The following is a 24,181-nucleotide window of genomic DNA, read 5'->3' as shown; positions in this document are numbered from 1 at the left end:
GAGTACTAAGTGTGTATCCTTAAAGTTTCAAAACAGATAACTTTTATATTCTCTTTCTGTAAATATGTTAATTTCAGACAATAAATTTTTTTGTCTTAGAATTACTTAAAAATAAGCTTTATTAAGATACAATTCATACTTTATTTCATTTTTAAAAATATATTTTTATTGATTTCAGAGAGGAATGGAGAGAGAGAAACATCAATGATGAGAGAGACTCATTGATTGGCCGCCTCCTGCCTGCCCCACACTGGGATTGAGCTCACAACCTGGGCATGTGCCCTGATCGGGAATTGAACTGTGACCTCCTGGTTCAGAGGCAGATAGATGCTCAACCACTGAGCCACACCGCTCAGGCTACGTGGGAGGCTGTTCTGAAATCCTTGTCAGGTAATTCCGACATCTAGTTCACCTTGGCATTGCCATCGGCTGATTGTCCTTTATCATCGAATTGTGTGCTTCGTGTGGTGAGGGATTTTCACGTGTATCCTGGGCATTTTGGTTATGATGTTGGGGAGGCTCTTGATTCTTTTTAAATGTCCTGTTTCAGCAGCTGGTCACCTGTTCCAGCTGAGGGTGTAGGTTTTGGCCTTCTTTTGCGGACTGTGGTTCCAATGACAGTTGAGTTTACAAAGCCCCTGCAAAACTCTCCGGGCCTGTCTCACCGTCCTGGTGCTGCGGGCCCCCGCTCAGTCCCTGCGGGTCCCAGGGAGTCCGGTGTCGCTGGTCACTGTCTAGGGGGGTGGGTTTTCCTGCTGCCGTAGCTGCGGGCAGACTGGACCACTTGCCTGATCATGGGTCTGGGGGAAGCAGCCCCGTCAGCAGTTCCCAGCAGGAGAGGAAACCCACAGCCGGGCCCTCTGCGCATGCCTGGCGATGCTCAGAGCTGCCGAGGCCATTGGCTGCTCTGCTCACAGACCGAGAGCGGGAGCCACTGATAAGCCCTGGAAAGGCTCTCGCTGCCTCCACTGGTGCTGGGGCCACTGGCAGCCCCCACGTCTGCATATGTGACTCTGGGCTCCATCCCTGCCATTGCCCCAGCCCAGTGGCCAGAGCTGGCTGACGCCCTGGGGGCGGAGGGGCCATGAGGGCTGCTCTCTGGGCCCTGGGAGTCGGGCCCCTTCTCCTCACTCTCTGGGCAGTCCCCATCGGTGAGTTTCTTCTCCCTTCATCCATGGAACCTTCTGGAGGCAACGGCTCCGTAGACGCCGAGATGGCTGAGTGTGAGGATCCCCTGCTATGACCAGCTGCCTGGGTCTCGCTCAGCTCAGAGGGGTGGGCTATCCTGAGGTAGGAGGGTATGTGGGCTCCTGGTTCAGACCCCTGGAGACTCTTGTCCCAACACTGAGCAGGTCCCATCCCAGGTGAACCCAGGGCTGCCCGCCCCACTGCTCAGAGCCTAGGGTGTGGGCTGGGTCAGAGCCGGGATGAAACAAGGGAACATGGCTGGGGTCTGGTCTCAATGACCTAGACTGACAGGAGGTGGGATGGGCCCAAAAGGAGGCTGTTCCACCCCATACCCTGGAGCAGGGCTGGGAGGCGGGGGTGGGGAGATATGTTACACCTGGAGGTGAGGCTGAGCATCGGCATGGTGCTGGGACATGGAGGACAGCTATAGCTCCAGGGAGAGGCCACCCCAGGCTGGGGCACAGGGGTGTGGGGAGCTGCTGGTCCAGAAGCCGAGAGGCAGAGTCAGGCGGGGAGGGGCCTGCGTGCAGTCCTGAAGGAACAGCATGGAGGGGCTGGAGGTGGGCCGAGCCCCTGCGGGACCTGCCTACAGTAGCATGGGTGCGTGTGCATGTATGTGTGTGAGAGAAGAATGTGAGCGTGTGTGCATATGCCTGTGAGAGTGCATGCGTGTGAGTGTGTGTCAGGGCAGGGAGGCAGGAGAGGGGAGCAGCATTCGGTACCCTGGAAGCTGACAGAAGAAAACGTCACTGCCCAGGCTGACCCGGGGTCCAGCGAGGAGGGGACTGCACAGCTGGACAGAGGGGGCACCCAGGGGGTGGGGTGGGGATCTGGTGGCCGTGAGGCGGTGGGGGGGGAACAGCTGCAGGGGACCTGTTGTGTATGAGGGACGCAGACACTGGTGCAGTTCACGGGCTGGGAGGCCCAGGAGGAGGCTGCGGGGAGCAGTGCGGCGATGGGCGAAGGCCCCAGTGGAGGTGGGAGGACCTGCTTCCTCCGGGCCCTGGCGGGTCTGCCCTTTCGCTTCTTTGCCCGTGTGAGTCCCGGGCAGCCCTGGTGGTGGTCTGGGATGACCCAGGCTGGGACGAGGTGGCCCCCCTCTCGGATGTCCTGGGGCCGCTGTTCTATTTCCCTGCCCCAGCCCAGGCCTGGAGCTGAGGGTGGAGGACCAGGGGCTGTGATGAGTGGGGGCTGCCAGGGGCTGAGGGAAAGACCAGGGTGCAGAGGCCTAGAAAGGCTGTGGTTGGGGGCAAGCTTCCGGGGTCACTTTTCTAATCTGGCTCCATTGGCAGCAAGGCCTGGGGGTGGCCCCAGGCAAACGCAGGGGCCATCACCCCTCGGCCCACCCTCCACCTCCCCTCACCCGGCGCCCCGTGGTCTGGCCCCGCTGAGGCTGGCCTGTCGCTCTGCAGGTGGACCGGGCAGCCTGCGGCTGGCGAACAGATACAGTGAGTGTGACGGATTGGTGCTGGTCCAACACGAGGGCGTGTGGGGACACGTGTGCAACGAGGAGTGGACGCTGGCGGAGGCGTCGGTGGTGTGCAGGCAGCTGGGCTGCGGCCAGGCTGTGGGGGCCCCCAAGTATGTCCCGCTGCCCGGAGAGAGGGTGCAGCCCTTGCTCCACAACGTGTCCTGCAGGGGTGACGAGTCCTCCCTGTGGGAGTGCAGCCTCGGGGCGTGGACACAGACGCCGTGCCCCCACGAGTGGATGGTGGTCGCGCTGTGCTCCAGTAAGTCGGTGCTGGAACCGTGGGAGAGGGGAAGGGGAGGAGTCGGGGGAGGGGGTGTGGGAGCGGAGGCAGGCAGGTCTGTGGCTCTCTGGATGGACTCCTTTTGGGCACAGGAGCCGGCCTGACCCCTCTAGCAAGGCCCAGTCTCATCTCCATTCCATGTCCTTGCAAGGAAGGCACTGTTCCCGGTGCTGGGGACGCGGCTGGGGATAACCCGGCACCTCCTGCGGGGCAGAGCCTGGGCTCCCCAGGGAGAGACAGAGAATAAACCAACGCCCAGTAAAGCAGCAGCTGGAATGAGGAGCAGGAGTCGGATGGAGGGACGGCGGGGGGGGGGGGGGAGAAGGGTGGAGGAGGGGTACCGCCCGGTCTTCTAGACACTTGAGGAGGCCTGAGGGGCCCATGTGGATTTCTAACGGGGATTTCTTACCCAAATGGCAGGTACATCTGTCGTTAGGGTTTTCAGCTGTCTGTGGGCACTTAGGTGCGTGAGAACTCCCCAAGCCCCTCATAGTGTCCCGCCTCGGACGCAGACCCACTCTCGGGTTGTGGGGGGCAGGCGCCCTTTTCAAAAACGAGCAAGGTTGTCAGGAGCATGATAGCAGCGCATCACACCAGGCACAGCCCTCTGAGGGGCGTCCTTCTGAGCGAGGGGCCCTTGGTGACTGCCTGGTCGGAAGGGGCCCCCTCAGCCCAGCACTGACACCCGAGGAAGGAGCAGGGCCCGCCTCTGGGGCTGCGACCCCAGGCCGGGTGGGGAGCCAAGCAGGAGCTGCCATGCCCGAGGGGACGTGTCTGTGGAGGCGGCTGCCGCCCCCTTCTGAGCGCGGCTCCTGCTTTCCAGACGGTACTTTTCGGGAGATCCAGCTGGTGAAGGGCCGGAGCCCCTGCTCCGGACTCCCCGAGATCAAGAACCTGAACGGCATAGACCGCCTCTGTGGCCTGCACCAGAAGGAGGCCACGGTGTTCTGCCAGGAGCTGGGGTGCGGCCCCGCGCTGCAGGCCTCCCGCCAAGACGGGGACACTGGCGGGAAGTTCATGACCTGCCAGGGCACGGAGCCCACCATCCGCAACTGCAGACTCAACAACAACCTCCGCAGCGGCTGCGACTTGAAGCAAGACGCCGAGGTGGTCTGTTCAGGTGAGGCCGCCGCACGCCCGCCCTTCCCCTCGGGGACACCTGTGCGGCTTCAGAGGAAGTGGAGCAGGTGGGGGTAGGTGGGGGGAGGAGAGGAAAGCGCCGAGTCAGAGGTGAGAGGGCATTGCCCGCATCCACCCCAGAGTTAGGGCAGGCTGAAGTGAACGGACCTCCGTGGTGCCCCCAAGAGGCAGTGCCCTGTGGCCTGAGGGCCTTGACGTTGCCTCCAAGATTACACAGGGCCTGATGCCACCACCCTGTGATGTGCACGGGCGCCTGCAGCAGGTGACTCTAACCGCTGTCCTGGGGGAAGCACCGAGGGACCCTGCTTTCTGCGTGCAGGGCGGACAGGCCTCTGGCTGTCAGTCTGTCCAGTGCTTGGCAGACCCACTGCCTGGAGACAGAGGACCCCCTCTGGCCGGAGCGTCCTGTGGTCCAGGGAGATGGCTCCAGGTGAGCTGCTTACCTGAGAACACCTGCCCCTGACAGAATTTCTCTCCTCCCAGGACACACGGAGGCCCGGCTGGCGGGCGGCGAGCACCCCTGTGCTGGGCGCCTGGAGGTGAGGCGTGGCCTGACCTGGGGCACCGTCTGCGACGAGGACCTGGACCAGGCCACAGCCCACGTGGTGTGTCGGGAGCTGCAGTGTGGCATGGCCGTGTCCACACCCCCGGGCGCGCACTTTGGCCAGGGCTCTGGGTCCGTGTGGACGGAGGCCTTCCGCTGTGCGGGCAACGAGTCCCTGCTGTTCCACTGCCCCCGGGCGCCTGGGCACCAGTGTGGGCACGGCCAGGACGCCGGGCTCAGGTGCTCAGGTGAGGCCAGGAGGGTGGGCTCTGAGGCTCCCCCTGCCTACTTTCCGGCCAGCCTTCCCCCGGGATTCCTCCTGGGTGCTCCAACCCCAGCACACAAAGGTGCCTCCAGCCAGGAGGGTGCCCTGTTCCGTAGAGGAAGTGGCGGCTGTGGGTTGAGGGAAGGGGAAGAGCGGGGGGCGAACAGGAGCCTGGTCCTAGAGGAATGTTCTACCCCGGACCCCAGGGCAGGCCACGAAGTGTGGGCTTCTCTGCATAGATGTGTGAGCCAGTGCTCCGCCTGGGGAACAGGGGGAGCAGGTCAGAGCCAGGTGACAGCTCGGAGGCCACCACATGGGGTTCAAAGAAAGAACTTGCCCTTTGCTGGGTCAAAGGGGAGCCTGACACCCCCTCCCCACAGAGTTCCGGCTGGCCAACGGCAGCAGCAGCTGTGAGGGGCGCGTGGAACTCCAGGTCCAGGGGGCCTGGGCCCCCCTCTGTGCCGCCCACTGGGACCTCGCAGACGCCACCGTCCTCTGCCACCAGCTCAACTGTGGCAGCGCCGTGGCAGCGCCCGCAGGCGGTCACTTTGGGCACGGAAGCGCTCCCCTCTGGCCCGACAGGTTCCACTGTGTGGGGACAGAGCCCTATTTGTGGAATTGCCCAGTGAGCACCCTGGGCGCCCCCCCCTGTGCCCCAGGAAACTCGGCCTCCGTGGTCTGCTCAGGTGGGTCAGCAAGAGCGGTGGGCAGAGGGGCTTTGGGGCAGGGGGTGGTCCTCTCCCTTTTCCAGGCCTAGGGTGCCTCCCTGACCCCTGCCAGCCCCTCCCCCTCCCGCCTCTCCCCCCAGGTCTCCCCCACGCTCTGCGGCTGAGGGAGGGACAGAGCCGCTGTGATGGCCGCGTGGAGGTGTCCCTGGACGGCGTGTGGGGCCGCGTCCTGGACGACGCGTGGGACGTGCGTGGCGCGCGCGTGGTGTGCAGGCAGCTGGGGTGCGGAGAGGCGGAGCAGGCCTACGATGCTCCCGCCCCGGGGCGCGGGGCCGGCGTGGGGCTGAGCTGCGTGCGCTGTCTGGGCACCGAGGCCCGCCTGGCCCAGTGCAACGTGTCTGCGTCCCCGCTGGCGCCGGCGGGGACCTCGCGGGACGTGGGCGTCGTGTGCGCTGGTGAGTGAGGGCCCCGCCACCCGCCACCCGCCACCCGCCACCCGCCTCCCGCCTGGAGCTGGGGCCGCGCTGACTGGGTGTCTCCGCAGGGAGCCGCCGGGTGCGCCTGGCCGCGGGCCCGGGCCGCTGTGCGGGGCGCGTGGAGGTGCTGCACGGGGGCGCGTGGGGCACGGTGTGCGACGACGGCTGGGACCTGCGGGACGCGCACGTGGTGTGCGGGCAGCTGGGCTGCGGCCACGCCCTCGGCGCCCTGGGGGCGGCGCCCTTCGGGCCCGGGTCCGGGCGCATCTGGATGGACGAGCTGGGCTGCGAGGGCACCGAGTCTGCGCTGTGGCAGTGCCCGTCGGGAGGCTGGGGCCGGCACGACTGCGGGCACAAGGAGGACGCCGGAGTCTTCTGCTCAGGTCGGTCCTGGGCGCTGAGTGCTTTCCGGGGCGCCGGGAGTCTGAGGGTCCTGGCGTCTCCGTGGGTAACAGCGCGCACTGCCTCTTGGTGGGCTCGCTCCCGTCTCCAGGGCCTCCGCGCTCCCCGCAAAGAGAACTCCACGACGGATGGTCAGTGTCCTCTGGCTCCGCGGGCGACGCTGCAGGACCAAGCACCTTTCCCTGTTTGCGGGGCGGGGCCTGGGGTGGGGGGTGCGTGGGTGGGGGTGGGAGAGGGGTGCCTGCGCCTCTGGGGCCGGTGGTCTTGAACTGCAATGCCTGCGGTGTTTCTCCCTTCTCAGAAGTTCACCTCACACTCCTGCTGAGCCCCCCAGCGTCAGAGCCTGGGATGTATATTTTAGCGTGCTGCAGGACTTTTCCGGTTTTCAGCTCACGCATATCTGAGGCTCTTTATGGGGTTCTTGTCCGGGTGGGATGGTTGTTGAGTGGCAGGATTTTGCCACTGATTGGGGGTGTGAGCCTGGAGATGCCTGGGGAGGGGTTGGGTGTCCAAGTGTGATCTTTTCTTACTGCTTTTGGTTCCTATTTTGCTTTAGGAAAGTTTTCCTAAACTATGTTTAGAAGATTGCATCTATTTCAATCATTCTCTCTATTTTTTTAAAAATTATTATTTCAGAGAGAGGAAGGGAGAGAGAGAGAGAGAGAGACGTCAATGATGAGAGAGATCCTCAATCGGCTGCCTCCTGCACGCCCCCCACTGGGGACCAAGCCTGCAACCTAGGCATGTGCCCTGATTGGGAATCGAACCATTGACCTCCTGGTTCATAGGTCAATGCTCAAGCACTGAGCCACGCTGGCCAGGCTGTCACTGTGTTTTTAATTTCCTGACAGTTCTTCCTCTGACTGGTGGACTCCCTCGGGCAGCTGCGGCTGCTGGGGATCAGCTTGGCAGGGGGGGGGGGGGGGGGCGCTCTGTTTGTGATAGGACGGAGCCTGGCGGCAGGGTTCCACAGCAAGAGGCCCAGGCGGGGAACAGCACGGTCACTCCTGCCCACTCCCTCAGTTGGCTAGAGTCTGGAGGCCAGATTGGGTGGGCGGGGAATAGACTCATTCACTGCAAGGAGCGTGGACACAGGCAGGTCTCTGTGACCACTTCTGAAATGTGTCACAGATGTATTTCCTTCCCGTGTTTCCTCTAAGCTTATTTTAATTAGTTATGACTGTCACATGCAATGCATACCCAACTTTCTTCATTGATCCTGGCATATAGGTCTATAGGCCCTCATAACAATTTTAAAGGATTGTCTCATACTCTGATATGTGGCAATATTTCGTCCCCCTGTTGGAATTACACCGGCCAATGGTATTATGACAGTCCATGGACACTGGCCAGCCTGGACTGATGCTGTGTCCAAACGCTCTGGGATAATTCCTTTTTAAAAAAAAAATTTTTTTTATTGATTTTTTTTTTTTTTTTACAGAGAGGAAGGGAGAGGGTTAGAGAGTTAGAAACATCGATGAGAGAGAAACATCGATCAGCTGCCTCTTGCACACCCCCTACTGGGGATGTGCCCGCAACCAAGGTACGTGCCCTTGACCGGACTCGAACCTGGGACCCTTGAGTTCGCAGGCCAACGCTCTATCCACTGAGCCAAACCGGTTAGGGCTCCTTTTTTTTTTTTTTTTTTTTTAATTTGTGTAGTCACTGCTAAATTGGTCATCTTATGCAAAAATATTATTCTGTATTTCAAGTAATTTCCAAGGGTGGGTTTCTATTTTTTTTTTTTTTCACAGAAAACCTTTTTTTAATCTCAAGATTAGAAAAAATACAAATCTAGTAAACATACAAAAAATTAATGTCAGTAAGCTCTGCTTTAAAAATCATAAAGTTTACCAAGGGTGGGTTTCTAGACGATCAGCTGGCACCCCTGCTAAGACGTCACAACTGGGGCTTCACTCTGGTTACCCGGGCTTACCTGCTGGCTGCTTCCTTAGGGTGGGAGACCGCTGTGGGCCTGCAGGGTCGATGCCAGGGCCGCTCTGGGTCCGATGGCTGTGAGCGGCATCGGTCTCGGTGCTGGGTCCCCTCCGTCAGAGACGTCCCCTGGCCTGACGGTGCTTGTCTTCCAGAGTCCGTGGCCCTGCGGCTGCAGGGGGGCAGCCAGCCCTGCGCTGGGTGGCTGGAGGTGTTCTACAATGGCACGTGGGGCGCCGTGTGCGGCAACTCCCTGAAGGACACCTCCCTGTCCATCATTTGCAAGCAGCTGGGCTGTGGGGAGCAGGGCTGGCTGGAGAACAGGCCCGTCCCCACCGGCCTGGGCGCCTCCTGGGTGGACAACATTGAGTGCCGCAGGCTGCACAGCTCTACACTGTGGCAGTGCCCCTCGGCCCCCTGGCGTCTGCGCTCCTGTGCCCACGGAGAAGAGGTCTGGATCACCTGTGCAGGTGGGCCCCTGGCGGTCTCTGGGGGGCCTGGGCACCCTCAGGGGCTGCCACTGACCCATGGCTGGGGGCCCCCCGGGGTCACGTGGGCTTCACAGACTTCGTTCTGAAGCTTTTCAGGGCATTTAGTCTGGGACTGCCACTGTTTAATCCAATAGGATTGTCAGCGAAAACGACGCAGGACCCCGGGGAGACCCTCAACTGCTCAGCCACCCGCGGCTGCCCAGGTACTCCTCTGCCCCTCTGCCTGCCCCTGCTCACCCCAGCCCTGCCCCGCAGTGACACCCCCCCCCCCTTTTCCAGAGGAAGGCTCCGTGCGCGTGCGCGGCGGCCAGGACAGCTGCTCGGGCCGCGTGGAGCTCTGGCACGTGGGCTCCTGGGGCACCGTGTGCGACGATTCCTGGGACCTGGCGGACGCGGAGGTCGTGTGCCGCCAACTGGGCTGTGGCAGGGCCATCGGCGCCCTGGCAGGGGCCGCCTTTGGCCCAGGCTCAGGGCCCGTGTGGCTGGACGAGGTGGGGTGCCGGGGCAGCGAGGCGTCCCTGTGGGGCTGCCCCGCGGAGCCTTGGGGACACGTGGACTGCGGGCACAAGGAGGATGCGGGCGTGCGCTGCTCCCGTGAGTGGGCGGGAGGCAAGGGGGGTGTTGTTGGAGGCTGGGAAGGGGTCTCAGGGGAGCTTCTCTGGAGTGTCCCCTCACTGTGGGTGCTTGCAGGGCCCTGAGGCTGCCCCTGTGCTAGGTCCCTCCAAGGCGGGGGGGCACAGGCTGCCTCTGTGGGGGTCCAATGACATCACCGGCTCTGGCTGAGTGGGGCTGGGGCGCTGCTCAGAGGGTCTGGGCTGCTGCTCGGGGCTGTGGCCGCCGCCTCTTACTCGCCCCAAGTTGTGGCCCTTTCTCCTGCAGGTGACAGAGGGGCCACGGTCCTACCACCAGCATCAGGTAGGCGTGTTCTTCCTCAGCCTCCACTCACACCCTCCTGTCTGACCCTGACCCAGAGGAGCCTGCACTGGGGTCGCATGGAGGGGCGCCCTGGAGTCTCCTGTGGACACCTGTGCCTCGGTCTGGGGGTGCTGAGGCCATCAGGGGCAGGGCCACAGTGCCGGAGACACCCTGTGGTCGGAGGAACACGGCTGCCCGTCCCTGTGCCAGCCGGGAGGAGAGCTGCGAGGGGGGACAGCTGCCTGGGTCCTGCCCCACTACTTCTGGGCTCTTTCCCTTGCCAGCGGGGTCTTGGCCCCCATGTGCTGCGGCCTCTTAGAAACTGGCTATCTCCGAAGCATAGGCGAGGGCAGTGGGCTGTCAGGATCGTAGGAGCTGTCCTTCTGCCCCTCCCTTCTGCGCCCGCCCCCTTGGCCCTGAGCTGTGTGACCCCCCTCAGGGCCATCTCTGGGGGAGGAGCAGGACAAGCCCATCTCTCCTCTGGATGCCCCTCCCCCTCTGACTCAGGTGGTCCAGGCCGGAGGTCACAATTCCCCAGGCAGTGCGAGCACTCAGGGAAGACCCACCTCTCACTGTCCCCACAGGCCCTGTCTTGGCCCCACTATCTTCCCTCAAGGCTGGGACCCTGCCCATGATCTTCTGCTTCATTCTGGGCACCCTCCTGGGCTTCGTCTCCCTGATCCTGGGGGTGCAGTGGTACCGCAGAGGAGCCTGCAGGGGTAGGTGGCAGGCATGGCCTGTGAGGGTGACACCGGGCCTGGGGATGGGAAGGCTGGGGGGCACACGCTGAGATCCCAGCCTATCGCAGGCCCTCTCTGTCCTGGTCACTGCCCTGCATGCTGGGTGTCACCCCATCTCCCCTGTGATGACCTGTCAGTGACCCACGACTTGTCGACTTGTCGGGGGCAGGGGGGCTCTGGGCTCTGCTCTGCTTCTGAGAGGAGCTGGGTGAGAAGACTCGTAGTCCTAGGGCTGCCTGGGTGTGGGACAGGCTCGAGGGTTCCCCATTCCCGTGTCACCCGAATAGCTGGGGAGCTCTCTGTCTTGGGTGCCCACGGAAGTGTGTGTTCCTTGTGCTCCTGATGGGAACTGAGGCAGGAGGAGCTGAGGGGTCGAGGGTCCCGCCCCGCAGGGGGCCGGCAGCCGTGGGCTGGGACAGCAGGAGTGTCAGGACTGCAGGTGTGGGTGTGGCCTTTGCAGGTTTTGGAATGCTGGGGACTCTGCCCTCGGAAGCTGTTTATGAGGACATTGGAGCTGTCCCCATAGGGGAGAAGGTTGAAGGGTCCAGTGTGTCCCCGGACCTGGTGCCGGAAGAGGACTATGACGATGCCTGGGAGCCGGAGCCAGGCCCTGAGGAGCCGGAGGAGGAGCCGGAGGAGGGGACGGCCCTGAGCTCCGTGGGTGTGCACCTGTGCGCCGTGGCGTCCGCTGTGCTTGTCCTGCTGTACTGCTGCTATGTCCACGGCTCTGCTCTGGCCAGCGCCTACATTTAAAGACCCCGAGAGCCCCTCTCCGTGTGTCTGTAACCCTCACTGCTGTCTCCGGCTTGGGCTGTGATACTCGGCTGTCCCTTCAGCTTTGCTTGTTACCCTGGAATCTTATGAGCAGACGTGGAGTTTAGGGAGGGCCCTAGATTTTTATTTGGGTTTCTTTTCACAGAGTCCTTCTAGAACCCTGCTCCCAGTCACCTTGGGGGGCTGGGAGAGCAGAGGGGCAGCGGGGGGGGCAGCAGATGGTGGGAGGAGACACGGTGTGAGCACGCTTTACTCTCACCCCAACGCATGTCCATCCTTGTCTGGCCCTCTGGCTTTGAGGTGCAATGACAAACCAGGGCCCAGACGTCCTGGAGGCTCCGAGGAATTGCTGAGACACCATGCATGTCCCTCTCCTTAAGTACAGGTGGGCTCCGCCCCCTCCGGGCCCCCGAGTGCAGACTGGGACTGAACGCCGCCGTGGCCCCGGCTGCAGGATGTGATGACCCGGAGCTGGCCACCGGGGACGCCAGCAAGACTCCTGGGGGCTTTCCTGTTCCTCATTTCTAAAAAAGATGCCATTAAACTCCCTCTGAATGCATTCATCCATCCATTCATTCACCTCAGAACATTCCCCAGACGTCCACCGTGGCCAGGTTCTGCCCCCGCCCCCACCCGCTCTCTGCCTCACTCTGGTCTAATATGGGCTCTGAGTGTTTTCAACTCTCCTCACCCACAGCCTTTTGCCCGAAGGTTCTACAGGGTGTGGGATGGGCTCCCTAGGAACCAGGCCACTCTACCTTCGCCTGCAGACAGCCCTCCACCTGGCTCAGGTGTTGTTCCAGAGTCCCCAGCACCCAGCGCTGCCCTGCTCTGATGACCCACCAAGCCCTTTGTGACCACACTCACCCTGACCGCACCTTGTCCAGACCTCCCTGACCACACCTCACACACCCTCTCTGGGACGTGTTTCTCTGTGTCCTCTTCCCTGTGTGGGTCTGGGGTAGGTTTGCAAATGATCACGTATCTGATCTCTGTTGACTCACTCTCCCACGTAAACGTCTTGGGAAAGACGAGGTTTAATCATCCTGTGAGTCCCTCATCTGTAGGGTCTCCCCGTGATGGCAGTGATCACCACCCACCTCTCAGGGTTCCCCTGAGGGTCTGGCCAGCCGGCTGGAGGTTCTCTCTGAGCACTGCCTCCCACCCCCTGTTCTCCCCCTGTGCCCACCCCCTGGGCTGTGAGAGAGGCACAGCTTGTGGTCTCAAGGACGACTATGCTGCAGACGATGAAAGTCAGTCCCTTCCGGACAGGAAGCCGGGTGAAGGAGATGGGGTGATGTCCACAGAGGTTGGACGGGGCCTCTGGTGTGAAGTGGGTGAGGAAGGCTCGTTGCCAGGTCCTGGGAATGTGGCAGGAACAGCTCCTGACAGAGCCTTGGGGGACAAGGAGTGTCCTGGATGTTTGAGCTCACCTTGCACCTCTGTGCGCACCCAGGAGCCTCCCTCTGGCCTCAAGAGGTGGCCAGCCTGGCTCGAGGTGCATGCTGGGTGTTCCTGAGGTCCGAGCTGGGAGCTGGGCTAAGTGCACCGCCAGGCTGCGGTGTGTGTGGGGGGGGGGGGGGGTGGCGGGGAGGGAGGGGGCGGAGCCTCAGCACAGAGGGTCCTGCTGACAGATTCCTCCTCCCTCTCGGGAAGGGGAGGAGGACCGAGCTGCCCTCTCTTAAACGGGCAAATCTTTTGGAAAGTAACTTTCACTGATGATATTCTGATTAGAAAATAATACACATTATTATAAATTTTAAAACGCATGGAACCAAGAAAGAAAATGAAAACCACACACACACACACACACACACACACAACCTCACACAATAAAATAAACAAAAAGAAAATGAAAACCATGATTCTTTCACTCCGAAATGAATACATCAACTCCCCTTGCTTTATGTCCATTGAGAACTTTTCTTTGAACAGATGCACAGATATAAGCATGAGCTACATTGCCCTAGCCGGTTTGGCTCAGTGGATAGAGCGTCGGCCTGCTGACTGAAGGGTCCCAGGTTCGATTCCGGTCAAGGCCATGTACCTTGGTTGCAGGCACATCCCCAGTAGGGGGTGTGCAGGAGGCAGCTGATGATGTTTCTCTCTCATCGGTGTTTCTAACTCTCTAACCCTCTCCCTTCCTCTCTGTAAAAAATCAATAAAATATATATTTTTAAAAATAAGCATGAGCTACAGCAACGCATCGGGTGCACATTCTGTGCTTCCTGTGTGTTTCCCGCCTAAAACATGCGCTAACATATGCACTTGTCCACACCGTCACGTTAAACGGCTTCCTAGCATTCCTTCCGACGAGTCTTCCATCGAGTGCTTCTTCCTCTCCGATTGGACACGAGGCGGCTTTTCCAGGACTCGGTCCGCACAGAGAGGTGTCTGCCTCCTTTCCCATTGCTGGCCACAGGTCATGCACGTTTGTAACGGTTTTGGTCAAATTGCTGGGTCCTTGATGACGCATCGGAATGATCCATGCTCATCAACACACCTTCTGTGTGAGGCCGAGAAAGGGGCGTCTCCCACGGAGCCTGCTCCTGGCTCCAAGGTGGTTGCTCGCCCGTGAGCCTCACCCCTGGCCCAGCAGCAAGTCCACCCCGGCCTCGCCAGTGCTGCGGGGCTGCCTGGGCTCAGGCCGGGGGGGTGAGCCTCTGCTCCGCGGGACAGATGATGACACTGATAGGCAGGGGAGGCGGGCGGGGCTCACCGGCTTCCTTCTCAGAAGGGCTCAGCGCTGAGCTGGAGCCCACCGCCTGCACCTGAGCTGGCACAGCACGGGAGGTGGCCAGGGATGGCATTGTCGCCTCTGAGGCTGTGGCCCCTCCTCCTGGCCTGCTGGACCCTCCCTGCGGGTGAGTGCTGCTGTCCTGAGGGCTGGGGGCTCGGAGGACGGTCTATCGAGGGAGGGGACACTGTCGCCTGGTGTGTGCAGCCCCGGAGCTCAGCCAGGACCTCAGAGGGGCAGGCGGTCTCAGCCCTCCGCAGGCGAGTGACGATGACCCGCGCCTGTGGGAAAGGCCACAGGAAGTGCCCTCAGACATTCCCTTTTGTTACCATTTCTGTCATGAATGTCATCTGTATAAAGGGTGAGAACACGAGGACATGGAAGCTAAGGGTACAGATTAGGATGGAAGGCGAAAATTCGATGTCAAATTTTTGAAAGTTCTGGACAAGAAGTTCCCGAGCGTGCCGTGCACGACCTCGCCCTCCCTGTGTTCTGTCCCAAGGCCCGGCGGCAGAGTCGGTGGCGGCAGAGTCGGTGGCCCTGCTGAGAGGCGGGAACCGCTGCGAGGGCCTGGTGCGGGTGCAGCTCGGCGGCCTGGAGGGCCCGGTGTGCGGGGACCACTGGGGCCTGCAGGAGGCGGCGGTCATCTGCAGGCAGCTGGACTGCGGCGGGGCCCACGTGGCGCCCACGTATGTGGTGTGGCCCCAGGAGAGGCAGCCCTCCTTGCTGCAGGGCGTGAGGTGCCAGGGCTCGGAGGCCTCGCTCTGGGACTGCGCCCCGGGGGCGTGGGAGCCGCTGGAGGGCTGCGCATGTGAGTGCATCGGCGCGGTCCACTGCAAAGGTAGGAGGCCCTGGTGAGGGGGGGCCTGTCGGAGGCCGCCCCCGGGGGAAGCCCCGGACTCCAGGACCGTGACCCTCAGGCCCTCATGGCATTGTCCTGGCCCCGCAGGAGCAGGGCCGGGACGGCCCAGGTGAGGAACACCTGTGCTTCCCAGCTGCGGGCTGCACACCCAGGGCAGCCCTTTTGGGGTTCATTTGCCTACGGTCAAGCATTGGACCCCAGGGTGACCACCCGAGAGGAAAGGGGGCCTGACTCCCTCTCCCCCTGCTCTGGCGGGGCTCCCAGGGCGCCAAAGTCCCAGAAGCTGGGGTGCTTGGAGCTCAGTCCTGCCGTCCACTGTTGGAGGCCTTCGGGAAGCAGGAGGGAATGCAGCTGCACCCCCCTCCCCTCCTGAGGGATTCTGGGTGGGAAAGAAGGGCCTCTGCAGACAAACCCAGGGCTCTGCCTCTGTCTGGGAGCCACTGTGTGCAGAGTGGGGTGCACGCCCCAGACCAGTGGGGCTCAGGTGAGCAGCAGGCAGGCTCCTGTGCTGTCTGCAGGTGGGAAGCTGGCGAAAGTGGAGCTCAGCGGAGGAGGCAGTCCCTGTGCGGGGACCTTTGAGATCAGATGGACTGAAAGCTATGCTGTGGCGTGTGGTTTGCACTTGGAGGAGGCGAGTGTCTTCTGCAGGAGTCTGGGGTGCGGCCCAGCGCTCCAGGCATCCAGACCCCACCTCACCGGGGGCTCTGGGAGCCGGGGGCCTAAGATCGTGACCTGCCAGGGAACGGAGTCCAACATCTTCAACTGCAGGTTCAATCTGAACGTTCAGGACCAGTGCAACCTTCCGACAGACACGCAGGTCGTGTGTTCAGGTAAGGACGCCCAGTCTGTGAGAGGCAGTCATCCTTTCATAGCTGTTCGGGGACTGAAGGGGACATCCACTGACTGGAGAGGCGGGGTGGGGGGTGGGGGATTGTCCACCCCCTGCCACCAGCCTGCATCCCTGCCCTGGGAGGTACTGGGTGCAGCCAGCGTGGGGGTTTAAACTGACCAGGTGATTAAAGTGCCGGCCAGACACAGAGTCCAAGTCTGGGGACGGGAATGGGGGGGGGGGAGAGGAGTGGGGAGGGCAGACGTGGGAGCCAGCCCTGGGCCCTTTGGGTGCACGGGCCATGGGGGTTATGCTCACTTATCCCCGGCTTGGGGGAGCCCCAGGGGGTGGGAAATGAATGTTTGCTGTAGGAATAGGAGATGCTGAGGGATGGGAGGGTCCTCCCCACCTGCAGGTCCCAGGTACCCCAGTGCCCCTCAGGGCTGGGCCAAGCCAGGTGGTTCTGGTCCTCCTGTCCTTCCTCCCCATGGGACTGCAAAAGCCCCTGCCCTGCCCCTGAGGGGCTGTTTCAGTCCAATGTCTGCCCCCAGGACACACTGAGGCCCGGCTGGCGGGCGGCGAGCACCCCTGTGCTGGGCGCCTGGAGGTGAGGCGCGGCCTGACCTGGGGCACCGTCTGCGACGAGGACCTGGACCAGGCCACAGCCCACGTGGTGTGTCGGGAGCTGCAGTGTGGCATGGCCGTGTCCACACCCCCGGGCGCGCACTTTGGCCAGGGCTCTGGGTCCGTGTGGACGGAGGCCTTCCGCTGTGCGGGCAACGAGTCCCTGCTGTTCCACTGCCCCCGGGCGCCTGGGCACCAGTGTGGGCACGGCCAGGACGCCGGGCTCAGGTGCTCAGGGGAAAGTAAGTTTTTGTGTGATGGTAAAGGGAATTGCCTCTTATTTTCCCTTAGGATGGATTATTGCCAGTATATAGAAATACAATAATGTTTGTGTGTTGATCCTGTGCCCTCCACTTTCCTGAATTTATCAGCTTTAATAGTTCTCTGTGGAGTCTGGAGGATTTTCTGTACAGATCATGTCTCTGAAGGCAGATAGTTTCAGTCCTCCTTTCCAACCTGAATGCCTTTTATGTCTTTTCTTGCCTAATTGTTCTGGCTGGAACTTCCAAGATAATGTGGATCAGCAGTGGTGAGATCCGGCATCCTTGTCTTCCTCCTGACCTCGGGGGGTGGGGGGGTGGGGGAGGGGAACGTTTTCAGCTTCTCACCATTGAGTATGTTAGCTGTGGGTTTTTCACAAATGCCCTTTATCGTGTTGAGGAATGTTCCCTTCTTTTCCTAGTTCATGGAGTGTTTTTATCATGAGAATCTGTTGGATTTTGTCAAATGCTTTTTCTGCATCAACTGAGATGCTCATGCTTTGTTTCGTTTTCTTTTAAATATGTTTTGCCGAAACCGGTTTGGCTCAGTGGATAGAGCATCGGTCTGTGGACTGAAAGGTCCCAGGTTCGATTCCGGTCAAGGGCATGTACATTGGTTGCGGGCACATCCCTGGTGGGGGGTGTGCAGGAGGCAGCTGGTCGATGTTTCTAGCTCTCTATCCCTCTCCCTTCCTCTCTGTGGAAAATCAGTAAAATATATATATATATATATATGTTTTTATTGGTTTTTAGAGAGAAGGGAGAGGGATAGAGAGGTAGAAACATTGATGAGAGAGAAACATCGATCGGCTGCCTCCTTCCCGCCCCACACTGGGGATCAGGCCTACAACCCGGGTATGTGCCCTGACCCAGAATCAATGGTAACCTCTTGGTTCATAGGTAGATGCTCAACCACTGAGCCACACCAGCCAGGCTCCATTAATTTTCTTTTTAAACTCAATACATTCTCTTTAGTTCCTTTTTAAATAATTTATATCCCTTCATTGAAATTCCCTATGTGATGAAATATCATTAAACTGGTTTTCTTTAGACTTTGAGCATGTTTAAGACCCTTATTTAAGGTCTTTCTCTGGTAAGTATAATGATTTCATTTCCTCAGGGACCGTTTCTGTGTGTTTTTTCCATGTGAATGTGTCATAGTTTCTTGATACTTTGCATGAACGAGACATTGCTAACTTACTATAGGATGGTTACTTCAGAAATCAGATTCTCTCCCACCCAGTGTTCATTGTTGCTAATTGCTGTGGGTCATAGTTGTTTGTTTAGTGACTTTTCAAACTCTTTGTGTAAAGATTCTACTCTTTTTCCTGTGTGACCAATGAGGTCTCTCTCTCTCTCTCGTTTTTTTGGTGTTTTTTTTTTGTTTGTTATCTTAGTGGTGATAGTAATTTGACAGAGATTTTCTTAAATGCTTGTAGCCAAAAACAAACAAATAAAATGTAAAGTTTGTTCAGTCTTTGCATATTAGCTCTTTGTTGGACCATATCTCCAAGGCTGAGGCAGGCCACATTTCAACTCTGCCTTAGCATTCACTTCTTGCCTGCCAGAGCCAAACTTGCCGAGTTTTTGCTTCATGAAGTGTTTCTTAGTTGTTGTAAGTTTTTGATTAGATAAGACTAGAGTTTCAAAAAAGTTGGTTATGACTTTTACAGCCTAAACATTATTTATTTATGTTTTAAAATTCATCTTTATTATTGAAAATATTACAGATGCCCCTGTCCCCCCCCCCCACAGACCTCTCTCCTCCCCACTCCCACCCCTCCCCAGGCCTTCACCCCACTATTATCTGTGTCCATGGGTTATGCATACACTGAGTGGCCAGATTATTATGATCTCTGAACACATAATAATCTGGCCACTCAGTGTAGACTGACCACAGAGTTGGGATTTTAAAATAAGGTTTTTCCATGTGTAAGAACTGCATTGTGGGTAGACAGAAGCAGAGGACTTACTAGCCAGAGGCTGGGGGCCACTATCTCCTGGTCCCTTGACACATCAAGATTTGCAAGCTTTCCCTTACACATAAGTACACTGAGTGGTCAGACTATTGTGCGTTCAGAGACCATAATAATCTGGCCACTCAGTGTATATGCATATAAGTTCTTTGGTTAATCTCTTCCCGTGCACCCTCCTCCCCGCTTCTCTCTGAGATTTATCCGTGTGTTGTATGCTTCCATGTCCCTGAATAAGCCTAAACGTTACTTAGAGGAGAGATGCAGTTTGGGGGTTCCTTCCCAATTCCAGGGTGCAGGGTGGGGAGAGGTTCATAGTGATCAGGGCCTGAGAGCGAGGCCGTGCTGCTCTGCTGCTCTGGGGTCCTGGCGGGTCAGGTGAAGCAGCCGCTGTGCAGAGAGCCGAGTCCTGCCTCCGTGTCCTCTTCCTGCCGGCATGGAGGCAGCATCCCACCACCTCGCTGCTCGTTAGGGTCCTGTTTCTGCTTGCACGGCAGGCTGCCGGAGAAGTTGATTTTCCTTCGTCCCCAGGTTAACCATCACTGCAGAGGAGCGTGCATCGTGGCGCTCTCTATCTGCCATTGACAGTGATGTACCCAGCTGTCCTTCCCTGGTGTGGGAGCGGCTGAGTTAACAAAGCCTGCATTAAGGAAGGGTCTGCAGGGTCGGGGAGCAATGCTGACAACCTCTTCCCTCAACATCCCCCCCCCCCAGGGTTCCGGCTGGCCAACGGCAGCAGCAGCTGTGAGGGGCGCGTGGAACTCCAGGTCCAGGGGGCCTGGGCCCCGCTCTGTGCCGCCCACTGGGACCTCGCAGACGCCACCGTCCTCTGCCACCAGCTCAACTGTGGCAGTGCCGTGGCCGCGCCCGCAGGCGGTCACTTTGGGCACGGAAGCGCTCCCCTCTGGCCCGACAGGTTCCTCTGTGTGGGGACAGAGCCCTATTTGTGGAATTGCCCAGTGAGCACCCTGGGCGCCCCCCCCCTGTGCCCCAGGAAACTCGGCCTCCGTGGTCTGCTCAGGTGGGTCAGCAAGAGCCGTGGGCAGAGGGGCTTTGGGGCAGTGGGTGGTCCTCCCCCTTTTCCAGGCCTAGGGTGCCTCCCTGACCCCTGCCAGCCCCTCCCCCCCCCCCCCCGCCTCTCCCCCCAGGTCTCCCCCACGCCCTGCGGCTGAGGGAGGGACAGAGCCGCTGTGATGGCCGCGTGGAGGTGTCCCTGGACGGCGTGTGGGGCCGCGTCCTGGACGACGCGTGGGACGCGCGTGGCGCGGGCGTGGTGTGCAGGCAGCTGGGGTGCGGAGAGGCGGAGCAGGCCTACGATGCTCCCGCCCCGGGGCGCGGGGCCCGCGTGGGGCTGAGCCGCGTGCGCTGTCTGGGCACCGAGGCCCGCCTGGCCCAGTGCAACGTGTCTGCGTCCCCGCTGGCGCCGGCGGGGACCTCGCGGGACGCGGGCGTCGTGTGCGCTGGTGAGTGAGGGCCCCGCCACCCGCCACCCGCCACCCGCCTGGAGCTGGGGCCGCGCTGACTGGGTGTCTCCGCAGGGAGCCGCCGGGTGCGCCTGGCCGCGGGCCCGGGCCGCTGTGCGGGGCGCGTGGAGGTGCTGCACGGGGGCGCGTGGGGCACGGTGTGCGACGACGGCTGGGACCTGCGGGACGCGCACGTGGTGTGCGGGCAGCTGGGCTGCGGCCACGCCCTCGGCGCCCTGGGGGCGGCGCACTTCGGGCCCGGGTCCGGGCGCATCTGGATGGACGAGCTGGGCTGCGAGGGCACCGAGTCTGCGCTGTGGCAGTGCCCGTCGGGGGGCTGGGGCCGGCACGACTGCGGGCACAAGGAGGACGCCGGAGTCTTCTGCTCAGGTCGGTGCAGCCACCCGGCCGCGGCCCCTGCACTGCGGGCGGGTCCTCACGGAGCCTCTCCCTCTGCAGGGCTCACCGGCCTGAGGCTGCGGGACGGCGGCCAGCGCTGCGCCGGGCGCCTGGAGGTGCTGCACAACGGGACCTGGGGCGGCGTCTGCCGGCCCCTGAGCCCCGCCTCCCTGGGCGTCCTGTGCGGGCAGCTGGGCTGCGGGCCCCAGGGGCAGCTCCAGGCGGCGGTGCGGGCTCCGAAGGCCTCTGGGGCGCTCTGGGTGGCCGCCATTCGGTGCCGGCACAGGCACGACCTGTCCCTGTGGCAGTGCCCATCCGCCCCCTGGGACCCGCATTCCTGCCCCAGCCAGGAGGAGGCCTGGGTGGTGTGTGCAGGTGAGGGAGCGGGTGTGCTGGGGTCTATAAGGATGGGGCCCCAGAGCTGGTCTGACATGGAGTCCCTGCAGCCATCATGGCTCAGGCCCTTTGCGCTAAGGCCCTGGTCGGCAAACTGCGACTCGCGAGCCACATGTGGCTCTTTGGCCCCTTGAGTTTTTAGCCAAGGCCAGCTTAGGAGGACCCTAATTAAGTTAATAACAATGTACCTACCTATATAGTTTAAGTTTAAAAAATTTGGCTCTCAAAAGAAATTTCAATCGTTGTCCTGTTGATATTTGGCTCTGTGGTCATGAGTTTGCCGACCTCGGCTCTAAGGGATGACATGGCCACCATCACTTTGCCTTAGAGTTCTGGGTGTGCTGGTCCAGCGAGGGGGAGCGTCCTTGCCCTGAGGGTCTGAGCTGGTGTGCATGCGTCATCTGGAGTCTTCTGAGACCTCCTGACTCCCCCGCAGTGGGGAGCAGCGCCCCTGGGTGCGCAGGCGTCCCATAGGGGAACGCTGTGCTGGGAGGAGCCCGGGACAGTGTGTGGAATCCCTCACCCTGTGTGTGTCCCCCTCGGCTAAACGTAGAGACCTTCCCTCATTTGAAGCAGACATTCCTGGCGCTGGGAAGAGAAAAAGGAAAAGTATTTCCCAGAATTTGAAACTGCCAACCTTGCAAATATCCGACGGGTCCCACTTTCCCCCACAGAAAAGGCGGGAGGAACCCTTCCGGATCCGGGGGAGACCCTCAACTGCTCAGCCACCCGCGGCTGCCCAGGTACTCCTCTGCCCCTCCGCCTGCCCCTGCTCACCCCAGCCCTGCCCCGCAGTGACACTCCCCCCCCCTTTTCCAGAGGAAGGCTCCGTGCGCGTGCGCGGCGGCCAGGACAGCTGCTCGGGCCGCGTGGAGCTCTGGCACGCGGGCTCCTGGGGCACCGTGTGCGACGATTCCTGGGACCTGGCGGACGCGGAGGTCGTGTGCCGCCAACTGGGCTGTGGCAGGGCCATCGGCGCCCTGGCAGGGGCCGCCTTTGGCCCGGGCTCAGGGCCCGTGTGGCTGGACGAGGTGGGGTGCCGGGGCAGCGAGGCGTCCCTGTGGGGCTGCCCCGCGGAGCCTTGGGGACACGTGGACTGCGGGCACAAGGAGGACGCGGGCGTGCGCTGCTCCCGTGAGTGGGCCGGCGTGTGACGGGAAGCTTCCTCGCTGCATTCTCTGGGGAATAAGCTGAATTGTTGTGGTTTCCGCTAACATTGGGGGGAGCCATCTCTTGTTTTTTTTACCCCCCAATTCATGTCTCCTCCTGGGGAGTGGGGGTCACCTCGTGTCAAGTGCGGTGTGGTAGCCTCCTTCTGTTCGCAGAGAACAAAAATGGCCACAGGGATCCCCAGTGTGGGGTCTCACTGAGCAGGAGGAGCCAGCCCCTGCGCCATGTCACCGGTGTGGCTGCTCAGAGCCTCTGTTTTGGTCCCACAATAGTCACTGTTTTACCAAGGGGGTGGGGGGGTGCTGCCCCAGGAAAGCGGAAACCTCTAGCCCTCACCCGCACCTACCAGTCCATTGGGGGTGCTTTGCCCAGCAGATGCCCCCTCAGCAATTCAGAAGCCGCATGGAGGCCCATGAGGGTGAGGGGGTGGGCCCTGCGGGCCGCCTCTCCCCCTCGGCCACCAGGAACCGCTCGTGGTCTCTCCTCCCACAGAGCCGGGCCCCGCTCCCCTGCAGAACCCAGAGCCCTGCCCGACGCTCAGGGCGGTCAGCACAGCCCTGGGAGCGCTTCTTGGTCTCCTCTCTCTGGGCCTCCTGGGCCTCCTGATCCTGCTGCGAACCACACAAGCCAAGCAGAGAGGTGTGTACACCCACCGGTCCCGATGGCCAGCATGGCAGAAGCCCGTGGAAACTTAACACTGGTGTTGGGGTCCCTGACGTGGGGTTTCACTTCAAGTGAGTGGCCTTTTCTTGGCCAAACAGTGACGTAGAAACGAGTCCGCCTCAGGCCCCTGGGACTCGGTGCTGACCCTCTAGGCCAGTGGTCGGCAAACTCATTCGTCAACAGAGACAAATATCAACAGTACAACGATTGAAATGTCTTTTGAGAGCCAAATTTTTTAAACTTAAACTTCTTCTAACGCCACTTCTTCAAAATAGACTCGCCCAGGCCGTGGTATTTTATGGAAGAGCCACACTCAAGGGGCCAAAGAGCCGTATGTGGCTTGCGAGCCGCAGTTTGCCGACCACTGCCCTAGGAGGTCCCACCTGGAAGCCACCTGGAGGCTCCCTGGGCAGCAGCATCAGGCTCTGCTGAGAGCGGGCTGGGGGCCAGGGGTGGGAGGGCACTGCGGGCCTGGTCCCATCACTGTACCTCCCAGGACCTGCCCAAAGCATCCTGCCTTTCTGCTGCCCGAGTGGGTCCCCCCGTGAAAGTCCTGTGCACCCCTCTCCCCCAGCCCATGGACCCGTCCACACCGGGGGTCTGTGTGTGACCCTGCTCCACTGTTCCTCAGGCCTGGGAAGTTCGGAGGTGTCTCCTGGGGAGCCCACCTATGATGTCATCGGGGACCTGCCTCTCACGGGGCTGTACGAGGAAATCGGGGAGGAGCCCCAGGGTGAGGAGGACCAGGGTGTGGTCAGGGTGGCCCCGGCAGGTGTGTCCGCGCTCCCAGCTCCGGAAGCCAGGTGGCGGGGGGCGGAGGGGGCGGTCCAGCAGGTGGGAACCTCGGGGAGGGGGTGTACTTGTGCTTCTGAGTGGCTGAAGCACGCAGCCTCAGTGTCCTCACCTGGAGGATGAGCGTGACAGAACCAGTCATGTGCTGTGACCGGATGATTGAGGCGCCCCAGTATCCAGCTGCCTGGAGATCTCTGTCAAGTGGTGTGGTTTGTTTGTTTGTTTGTTTGTTTGATTATATTTTTATTGATTTCAGAGAGGAAGGGAGAGGGAGAGAGAGATAGAAGCATCAATGATGAGAGAGAATCATTGATCGGCTGCCTCCTGCAGGCCCCACGTTGGGGATCGAGCCTGCAACCCGGGCATGTGCCCTGGCCGGGAATCGAACCATGACCTCCTGGTTCAGAGGTCGATGCTCAACCACTGAGCCACGCCGGCCGGGCTGTCCAGTGTTTTTGGTGACAATTGCTAAGCTTTCCTAACAAGAGGGAAGTCATCAGGCCAGACCACTGGTGATGAATCAGACATGGCTTCTGGGGCGATCCGGTGACGTGGTGCCTCGCGGGCCTGTTTCAGAAGGGGCAGCGAGCCTCACAGACGGACAGTCTGGGCCCGAGGAGGATTACGACGAGGCTGCGTTTCCTGTGGAGGAGATGACGCTGTGAAGACCTGGAGGGAGATACGCCGCTGAGTGTGGAAAGCACAGTTCGTTGTTCCCCTTTGC

The 24,181-nt window shown here is 60.8% G+C and overlaps 1 protein-coding gene across 1 annotated transcript; it reads left to right on the top strand.

The window, feature by feature from the left end:
- Nucleotides 1–1,084: 1,084 nt before the first annotated feature.
- On the top strand, nucleotides 1,085–24,122 carry SCART1 (scavenger receptor family member expressed on T cells 1). Its single transcript, XM_054728808.1, is given in 23 exon segments — nucleotides 1,085–1,151; nucleotides 2,601–2,918; nucleotides 3,763–4,059; nucleotides 4,563–4,871; nucleotides 5,269–5,574; nucleotides 5,697–6,011; nucleotides 6,101–6,415; nucleotides 8,525–8,839; nucleotides 8,995–9,063; nucleotides 9,140–9,454; nucleotides 10,360–10,494; nucleotides 10,976–11,176; nucleotides 14,529–14,867; nucleotides 15,407–15,718; nucleotides 16,269–16,583; nucleotides 19,289–19,551; nucleotides 19,553–19,595; nucleotides 19,723–20,037; nucleotides 20,113–20,427; nucleotides 20,497–20,811; nucleotides 21,652–21,966; nucleotides 23,297–23,437; nucleotides 24,034–24,122. Coding segments are annotated over 23 exon segments (5,724 nt in total).
- Nucleotides 24,123–24,181: the final 59 nt, after the last annotated feature.

The sequence above is a fragment of the Eptesicus fuscus genome, chromosome 17, assembly GCF_027574615.1.
Source record: "Eptesicus fuscus isolate TK198812 chromosome 17, DD_ASM_mEF_20220401, whole genome shotgun sequence".
Classification (NCBI taxonomy): domain Eukaryota; kingdom Metazoa; phylum Chordata; class Mammalia; order Chiroptera; family Vespertilionidae; genus Eptesicus; species Eptesicus fuscus.
This window is presented reverse-complemented; position numbering and strand designations above follow the sequence as displayed.